Source organism: Gambusia affinis, linkage group LG03, assembly GCF_019740435.1.
Source record: "Gambusia affinis linkage group LG03, SWU_Gaff_1.0, whole genome shotgun sequence".
Taxonomy (NCBI): domain Eukaryota; kingdom Metazoa; phylum Chordata; class Actinopteri; order Cyprinodontiformes; family Poeciliidae; genus Gambusia; species Gambusia affinis.
The window spans coordinates 7,535,983-7,545,506 of NC_057870.1; the positions used below are offsets into that span (position 1 = coordinate 7,535,983).

At 43.7% G+C, this 9,524-nt stretch overlaps 1 protein-coding gene across 3 annotated transcripts; it reads right to left on the minus strand.

Annotated features, from left to right (window-relative positions):
* Positions 1-920: 920 nt before the first annotated feature.
* Positions 921-8,694, minus strand: asphd2 (aspartate beta-hydroxylase domain containing 2). 3 transcript variants are annotated; one of them, XM_044111733.1, is made up of 4 exons: positions 8,343-8,694; positions 4,804-5,995; positions 4,265-4,378; positions 921-4,149 (listed from the first exon to the last, which is right to left on the minus strand). In XM_044111733.1, exons 2-4 carry the CDS (start codon positions 5,666-5,668, stop codon positions 4,019-4,021), a joined length of 1,110 nt encoding a protein of 369 aa, XP_043967668.1. In that variant the 5' UTR covers positions 5,669-5,995; positions 8,343-8,694; the 3' UTR covers positions 921-4,018. The 3 variants fall into 3 exon arrangements, with proteins under 3 accessions (XP_043967668.1, XP_043967667.1, XP_043967669.1); XM_044111732.1 differs by having other exon boundaries at positions 8,339-8,694; XM_044111734.1 differs by lacking the exon at positions 8,343-8,694 and adding an exon at positions 7,947-8,306.
* Between the last annotated feature and the right edge of the window lie 830 nt (positions 8,695-9,524).

The window sequence follows — 9,524 nt, forward strand, 5'->3', positions numbered from 1 at the left end:
GAGCTACTTCTCAGAGCAACCCTGGTAAAAATGTTGTCAAAGGGTTAATAGAGGAGTGATGTTGTGATGACTTCCTGGAGGCAGAGTGTTGAAAAGAACAGGACTTCTTCCAATTTTAAGGTGTTAACTTACAAAGTCAAATTTTGAAATTTGACTTTGTTTTACACCACATTGTTATAATAACTGAAGGTAACATAATTTCTTGACTGTGCTATAAAATGGCGCTGTGTAGCCAGAAAACACGAAACGCCGCCTTTCTCAACCTGTGTTTTTGGGGTTCTTCTGGTAAAGTGCAGCACCCTGTCAGTGTCAAACACACACTTGGGAAACTGATCTGGTCATTGAATGAAACCTGGTCAGGTGGGCTGATAGGAGAGTATCAATGAAAGAACTGAAGGAATTTCCAACAAGGTATTGGTTCACCTCTATCCTCATTTTAACATTTATCACAGTCTCTGTTTTAACATAAAAATCTGAGATTTCAACAGAATTTATCTATCTATCTATCTATCTATCTATCTATCTATCTATCTATCTATCTATCTATCTATCTATCTATCTATCTATCTATCTATCTATCCATCCATCCATCCAAAATGGTAGCATTAATATTGATTTTTTTTTAAACTGCATAAACAATACAGGCCAAGCGTTATAAATGTATACACTTTCCCCTTTCTACTCTGTTGATGGAAGCTTTTCAGGAGGATTCAGTCCTCCCCAGAAAACATTCTCAAGTATTGATTACACATTTCCAACACAGCTTTTGTTAGAGCTAAGGAAGGGATTGCACAGATGGCCTAATTCCCCAAACAGCTCTATTCAGTGAACTGAAAGACGTAACTGAAACTGTAAAACTTAAAAAGATTAGATTCAGATCTGCGACGTCTGTGCAAAAGTGAAGACCCCCTAACACAAGCTGGTTATATAAGATACTTCACCATTTATTAAATGTACAGAAATACTGTTCAAAATCCACACAAGAAAGTGTTAAAGGACAAAATCCTTAATCCAAATGTAAACAAAATGGGCGCCCCATCAGACAGCGTGCACAAAGCCAGCACTTTGGAAGTTTCTCCCCTTCACCGGTTTTCGCAGCACTGTTGATTTTCAAACCCAATTATGCACAGCTCAACATAGTAGTCAGTGTTGTCTGGTGTCTTTAGATGCTGTGTAAATGGCCACGGCTTTGTAAACATCAGAACTGAACACGGGTCGCTTGAGTTGCAGCGGACGAGTAAAGCCGAGGGGATTCATTTTCACTACCTGCGCACATTTATTCATGGAGGCTTGTCGAGTGAGTACGGGTTGGTGACTTCTTTTATACCAAGCTGCAAAATTACAGTGATCTAAAGAAAACATCACAGAACAACAAAGAGAGTACTTCATAAACATTTCACAGAACGTACCAATCAAATCTATCGAAAACTTTGTTTTTTTTTGTTTGTTTTGTTTTTCATGGTAGGCTTTTTCAGTCGGAGGACGACTATAGCAATCACTTTAGCTATAAAATCAAGACAACACAATAGTTAAAGCATCGGGGACAGTCATTTCAGCACATGTCGGGGCATTCCGGGTTTTGGGTTTCTTTCCACTTCAAACGTATTTACAGAAATACAAACCGGGTATATCAAATATGACCAAATTAGAAGAGCTTAGTAAATGTTACCAAAAAATAAATAAATGAATAACATCCATCGCCTGTCCGTTTTCGCTGCACACGCAGATTTGCAGCTTGAAATGTGCTTATCCAACTATGTGTCCAGTGAAAACAGGACTGATTTTCAAAGGGGAGCACAATTATCCACCACACCGGCAGGCGTGGGGGTCGGAGACAGCATCTGCCGACATTGGACCTCAGTTATCAAATCCTATTCCTGATGTTAAAAGAAAGGGAAAAAAAGGAGATTGAAGTGCCTCTTTTGTCTGGATGTGAGTTTAAAAGAAAAAAAAAAAGCCAAAGATTCCCTGCTTTAATGTACCCAGCCCTTCATTAAAAATTAAAAGTCATCCCTTCCTGCTTATGTAGCAGTTCTGTGTTGCTTAAATGTGGCTCGATGTGCTTTTGTTTTAAAAAAGCGTAGGTTAACAAAAAACTATGCACAATTGTGACTTTTTGCCAGTTGTGACGGGTAATACAATCACTGACAATGTGTCAGAAGTCCAGTCATTCAGAGAAATGTAAACATCCTAAAGTGCTCCAATCATGAAAATCTGAATGCAAATTCAACTGGAATTGTGGAGACACATAAAAGAAAATACCAAATGATATTTATATAATTTTTTTTAGCCCTTGTGGGAATGTAGGCAGGATTTCCATGTTGTCAAAAGAGGCTTCACTAATAGTTGACCAAATTGGTTGGCCTATGGACTCACTATGCTCTAAGAAATGTCATGAATGGATTTGGCTAATTTAAAACCTTGCATGCACCCCGCTCCTTATCTACACCAAACCGTTCCACTGCTTTAGCTGGTCACCAAAACAAACTATCTCCTGCTTTTTTCTCTTGAGTAAAATCAGCCCAAAGTTAGAAAAATGCAACGCAGGGATTGATTAGTTACAACACTGAAATATATGCAGATTAACATTCAGTAATTTGTAATCTAACAGCAAGAAAGGTCCAGCATGGTCTTGTGGTGTAGCATATAAATAAGAGGTTACAACAGATGCTAGGACCACACGTTTTGGTCCTTAGGAAAAATGGCATCTTAACCATGAAGGTTTATGTACAGTAAATATAGTTAAATTATAACCCAAACAATATGCTGTAAATAAATAAATATTAATCATTTGCACAATTGTTGAATAATGGTGGGAATTTCAGTGTGTGCTTCCGTTAGAGTTCTCTAAGTGCATCTGAAGCATTGTTTATGAAAACAGTTTTAAGTTGCCCCCTTTGTTCTATTTTCAAGCTCAGAAAATACCCCCAGCTGGAGTTCAGTGATCTATTCAGTCTTGGTAAACCCCAGCGTTCCTCAGTTCCGGTCCTCACGTCCCCCTGCCCTGCATGTTTTAGGTGTTTCCCTTCTGCTACACATCTGGATTGAATATGTAGGTGATTAACAGGCTTCTGCAGCACTTGATGGTCATGCAATCATTTGAATCAGCTGTTCTGGAGTAGAGGTACATCTAAAACATGCAGAGCAGGAGGCCTGAGGACTGGAAGTGAGAAGCACTGGTATATCCTGTTCACTTTGTGTTAATACCTAAAGAAAAACCCAACAACATCTGTATGACGTATTTCTGCAACAGTTCTGTTCGGTTTTTCTCTTGAAACTCCCTGGTCACCCAAAATTGTGAGTGGCAAAACTGGCTAACCCTTACAAAAACAGAAATCTCGGATGCCAAAGCCGTGTCTAGGAGTTACCATTGTAATGGGCTGTTTGACATCATTTTATCATTTCAAAATGTTTCCTTTGAGATATGTGAACTTTCTCGTTATCGGGCTTACTCTGCTCTTTGACTTTTAAACAGCGAAGCAGACACCTCTGTTGAAGCGCTTCATCATTTCAAAGACAAATATCCCTTGAATTCAAATTTCATTTACAATTACATCCACTTTTCAATCCGTTCATACAGATCGAAAAGTAACCAATCTGTGTAAAGTAACGCATTACTTAAAGGAAATATGAAGCTTTGATATAAACACTAATGACTCATCGACGTATTGGAAAACTTTAGGTACAACAAGACCTCTTAGGTATGTTACCAAAATTATAAAATGTTTAAAACTCATAAGGTTTGGGTGAAGTGTTCTACGTATAGGCAACACAATAAGACCACACGAATTTACTACGATGCTTGATGGCTCCACAAGTGAAAAGGCAGTCGATAAGAGAGGCCCAATGTCTGGTTGTCTGCAGAGTAGAGTCATGAGTAATACTGTGAGAGCCGGAGAATATGTACACAGTGAACGTAAAAAGCTGGTCTCTAGGCAGAGAAAGAGCCGCTCCCCAATCAAACAGACGCTAAACTCCAACGGTCTCTCACTCAAAAATAATGGTTTCTCACTCGCAACTATTTCCCTTCCCTGTCCTCTAAGCGGCCCGGGGTAAAAATGTAATCCAACGCTTGTCTCTCGGCAGCAGCCACGTTGGGATGCCACAGGTCCACCATGAACACCACCCTGGGGCCATCCTCTGGGTTGCCTACGCAAACAACAACATTTCAAAGAAAGAAAGAAAATAAATCAATGACTGACTTTGTTTGGAAGATTTTCTATGTTTCTTACATCAGACTGCGTCCGTTTTAATCCCCTCTTACCGTCATGGAAAGCCCTGTGGAGGAAGGAGTCGTCAAAAAGCAGACAGCTGCCCTCAGACCAGCACTGTGGCTCCCCACCAACAACGAGCTCACAGGATGGAGGCACTCTGAGACCTGGCAGAGAAGAAAATAACAGCTTTATCCATGTGTCAAGTGTAAAATTAGAAAAATGCTTTTCGTTGCCATCCAACTTCCATCCATAGTCTCTGTATCCTTACAAGGTGCTGTTTTAAAGGATATTGCTTCACGAGAAGAAACATGTGTACCTATAGTCGTATCAGAGAGAACAGATGGAAATAAAACCAGAACTCAGGTGCAGAGGGAACAATAACGACGTTTGGCACATTTCACCATCTGCCTCCATTACTCAAGAGAATTGAGTCTGAAGAAGAACAGCACATTTTAAGGATACAGACGCTAGGGATTGAAGTTAGATTTACAATGTTGACCCTTTATTCTTTTTATATATGCTTATAAAAGCTGGACTGAGGTTAACACACAGCGAGCCTCTTCTGTTTCAGTTCACTTAACCCTCTTACCCAGGTGGCAGCGCAGCCTGACATTTGTAGGACCGTAATGTTCCGTAATGAGAGCTCCGGGCGTCAGCACAGAGAAGCAGGCATTTCCAAAGACATTGTTGGCGATGAAGGTGCGCAGCTGACCCAGCACCCGCCACGCGCGCGGACATCGCCTGACGTTGAGGACCAAAGGGGTGCCTTGGTTCACCAGGTAGTAAGTCCACCATTGACCGCGAGGAGTGTTGTTAGCCTTCCAGCCCGGTGGGAGGGAAGAGCCACTGCGGGCCGGGGGTTGGTGATAGATGCTCTCAAACTCGGCCAGAAGGGCGGGGAAGCTCTGCTCTAGCAGCTCCACATCGTGTCTCTGCACTTCTCTGGAGAAGAACGGCGCCGAGGGCAGGTCGGGAAGGAAGAAGACCTCAGGCCGCTGGATAGTTGGCCGGCTGTTGAGGTACCGGCCTTGGTCGCGGACTCCTTTGTGCACACGGCCCATACCAGACCAGGTGTAGCGCTTGGCGTATTCCTGGAGGCTGTGGTAGAGCCTCTGGTTCAGGCTCTCGCCGGCGCTGGTGCATCGGAAGCACTCGGACGACTGGCAGAAGGCGAAGCCATTCTGCTCTTCCAGGAGTGACCCGTGCTTCCCTTTGCCCCTGCCCCGACAGTCTGAGCTCATGAAACCCCCGACGACCCCTCCGATCCGGCTGGTCCCGCTCAGGTACCTCCCTCGCAAGGGGCTGGTGCCGTGCTCGCGGCCCACTCTGTAGCAGTACCACATGAACAGCAGCAGCACGCACATGGCTATGGCGATCGCACAGATCTCGCATTCCCTCACAGACTGCATCCCGCCAGCCACCATCTCCCTCACGCTCTCCAGTGACCACTCCATCTCAGCTCGCCTCTGGGCTGCTGAACCCAACAGAAGTATAAAGTGCTGATGAGGGATCAGTTAATGCGTCTTTTCTTGATTGTGACTATAGGGGGCCTTGAACCACACGCTTGCTGTTATGGAGTCTAGTGTCAAGCGGCTCTTGTGGCCGCCTCCGATGTAAACAGTCTGCTGATTGGATGTGACACTCTCGCTCTTCAGGTCTAGCATTTCAGCGCTCTGCGGTGAGGATAGGTTTCTGCTTGCATGGTGTCGGGCCGTGAAGTGTTTGCGCCTCTCTCTCTCCAACAAATGCAGACAGACACCTGGCCTAGGGTTGTCTCTTCTCTGCAAAACAAAGATAGAAGGAGAGGAAGGGAGACAAAAGAGAAGACGATGTAATATTTCACAGTGTTAGAGTGAGCTGAGAGGGCAGCGATTGGTTGCAGGTGCAAAGGTATATGGATTTTGTTAGAGTTAGGGATTCAAACTCGAAGGTTTCGCTTTATCCTACAGTTTATGAGAGGTTAGAGATGATACCGGCGTGAACAGACTAGAACCTGCTGCTGCACACTGCAAATGATCTGAGTGAAAAAAGTCATCTGCATTAGAAGTATTTCTTGAAACAAGACACATCATGGCAGAGAAACAGGTGAGAAGCTGCAAGCCGCATGTTTGCTAAAACTGCAGTACGAAAATTTTATAAGAAATATGTTTTTTCACTGTCACCATGTCTTGACAGTATGTTAGGAGACAGATAAACTGCGAAAAGATCAGTTTCCTCCATCTCCTTCCTGAGCTACTAATGTCATCAGAAAGAATGCACCACCTGATCAAAAACAACCAATCAGAGCCAGGAGGAAGGTTTTAGCGCTGTCACTCAATCTCCTGTATTCGCTCCTAAACGTGCTAGTGGCAGAGAAACTACTCACTGTACCAGATAAACCGTTCATCCAGCATTATTGGTAGCTATGCTAACTAGATTAAGCATTCACAACAGGATCTGCTGATGGGGAAAAGCTGTAGTGGTAGCAGAGTGCGAGGGGGTGGGGGTTGAAGGGGATGAGCAGCACCACACAAGAAAGTGATTGACAGCTGTAAGACCTGCCTCTGAGCTCTGATTGTTTTTTTCTAGTTATCACTGGGAGAAGATAGAGGAGCTTCATTTTTTTCACCGGTGGTGATGGACGATTCAAGAGTTTGGAATCTGCTGACCTTCCCTTGATTGGCTCTGATTGGTAACCTGCATATTAAATACTGAAAATATTCATTGATTTTTTTGCCTTTTCATTACATACATCGCCCTCCATCTTCAGTCAATCAAGAACATGCACCTGGCGTGACTTTTTTTGTTTAGTAACAAACAGATACCGGTTAGGGTCAAGTGCTCTGATGCACAAGTGGATTTAATCTTTGAATTTATTAACTATTAGTTGGATTCAAAACTACTAACTCTGTCAAAGTGACTAAAACATATATATTTTATTTGATTTTACAGTCCCTAGAGAAAAATTTGGAATAATCACACTCAGCAGGCAAGGGGAAATCAGTATCGGCCAAGATACTTCATCTCTTCATCACTTCATCTCTAATTGACGTTTTTGTCTGTGAAAATGTGGCATTCGTTCAACCTATAGGTTACCATGAACATCTTACACTGACCCAGGCCTACTGCTGAGACTAACAGGAGAAACCCATTATGCGTTGCTATGGTTTTAGTATAAATACGCCATATGTAACACGTGTCTCTTTATACTAGCAAATTGCCATCTTGATTCACTCCATGTAATAAACACCTGCTGGACTTGAACATGACTGCACACACACACACACACACACACACACGCACACACACACAAAGATTGAGCAGAAACGGGAATCCAGCCCTCCACACACACTTCCCCTGTACTGCACTTTATAAAGCCATGAGTCATGGGTACATTGCTGCATTTAAAACAAATCTCTCCCTTTCCTGTGATTGAGCGCCACACACATACACACAAAACACACAATTATGTAAACATAAACATAGTTGAAACCCACCCACAGTTATAATTGGCATTCATAGGCTGCTCAGCAGGAGCTGCATAAATGCCTCCTGGGGGAAGAGGAGGGTAGGAGGGTGTGTGTGTGTGTGTGTGTGTGTGTGTGTGTTGGGAGTGGGGGGGTCTTAGTATCAAAAGAAGGCTGCATTGCATGAGTGTGATTATATAATGCTAATGGATCAGCAGCAGCAGCAGCAACCACAAGGCGAGGAGTGCAATGCGTCAGCTGTGATCACTCCATGGTGTGTTCTCACCAAAAATGGTCCGGTTCTCCTGCTCCAGCAGATCCTCCCCTCCATCCTGCCTGACAGCATCAAGACGCCCCCACGCCCCACACACACACCTCACCAGCAGATCCTGTTGTGATCCACGGCAAGCACACACACACACACACGCCCACACACACACGCTCTTATTACCCCTTTTGTTTCCAAGCCATCAGAGTGGAAGAGTTGCAGCCATCAGCTGCCATTCAAACTAACGAGCAAAAGATACAACACGGGAGCGACAACTGGTAAACAAGCCGATCGCAAGAACAGAGCCCCATGCTTTCCCGTGCCTGATGCTGCCGGTTCTGCTGCGTGGATGTCGTAGTGATGCGCTGGCTTTTTTTTTTTTTTTTTTTTTTTTTGGTGTGCATCCATACCTACTCAGCATGCGTGGCCGAGGCCGCCCGGCGGAGAGCGGAGGCGCACAGGTGTTTCTCCAGGCGACGCTGCGCACCACTGCAGTGCACACGGCAGACGGGGATCGCTCAGCAACATCACAGGAAACCGCTCCAAATCACACAAAGACGGACGGAGCTCGCCCCCGTAGCATGGAGGGGGTACAAAATGGGGAAGAAAAAAAAAATAGTAATAATGATCATGTGTGTATCGGAAGCGGTCCTACCGACGGGCGGAATCCCTGTCGGAGGCGAGCAGAGGGTGTCGGAAATGCCTTCAGAAAATATTGATGTAAATACTGAGGTTTCTCTGGGGAAGACACCCAGAGTCAGTCATGTTGGGGAGTATCACCATCTGATTCCGCTTGTTCCTTTCAAAATAAAGCCCTGTAAAAAAATGATAAAAATAAATTCATACACCTCTCAAAGTTTTTCATGTTTACAAGCACTCGTTTCAGGTTATCTAACTATAAGTTTACTTGACAGAGCAACACATAGCGGCACGTAGCGTAAGAGGGAAAGTTCTACTGGCAAGTGTAATTTAATCTCAGTAAAATAGATGTTTTATGAAGACAGATGTCGGAGAATACCTGCAAACAAAGAGCTTCATGAAGACAAATGAACATAGCCAATAGGTCAGAGACCAACGTGGAGAAATTTACAGGACGATTATAAAACCAGATAGATGCTGCAAATTCTCCCATTATTTTGGCAGCAGTCGGCCCTGATGATCAGGGTTGGGCGCCACTGATAGGAGACACAGATTAAACACAAAGTTGAACTTTTTGGTCTGGATGCAAAATGCCTTGTGGGGGGAAACGGACTCAGCACATCACCCTGAAAGCACCGTCCTCATTGTGAAACATGGTGGTGGCAGCATAATGCTGTGAGGAGGTTTTTTGGTTTCATATAGAAGCAGCTAAGAGGGGAAGACAGATGGTAATTTAAATTTATGTATTTATTTTATACTGCACTGGTGAGTGTCTTGGCAAGCTCTGAATTAAATTTTATCTTTAGGAGCTTCCTGGTAAAAATAAAAGTTAAATCTAGAACAAAACCAAACAGATGCTGCAAGAAAACATTTAGACTGTAAATGTAGCTTTCGTTAGCGGAAAGCCTATTTTATTCATGAGTCAGAGTGGCTCAGTCAAAATCTAGGCCTAAATCC

Bases quoted from the DNA above. Each gene is read 5' to 3' on its own strand.
- asphd2 (XM_044111733.1), bottom strand. From the start codon at position 5,668: ATGGAGTGGTCACTGGAGAGCGTGAGGGAGATGGTGGCTGGCGGGATG. The intron at 4,379-4,803 runs GTAAGAGGGTTA...CTTCTCTGCCAG, and splicing joins CAGGCTGCGCTGCCACCTGG to GTCTCAGAGTGCCTCCATCC. The intron at 4,150-4,264 runs GTAAGAGGGGAT...TTGTTTGCGTAG, and splicing joins CCACAGGGCTTTCCATGACG to GCAACCCAGAGGATGGCCCC.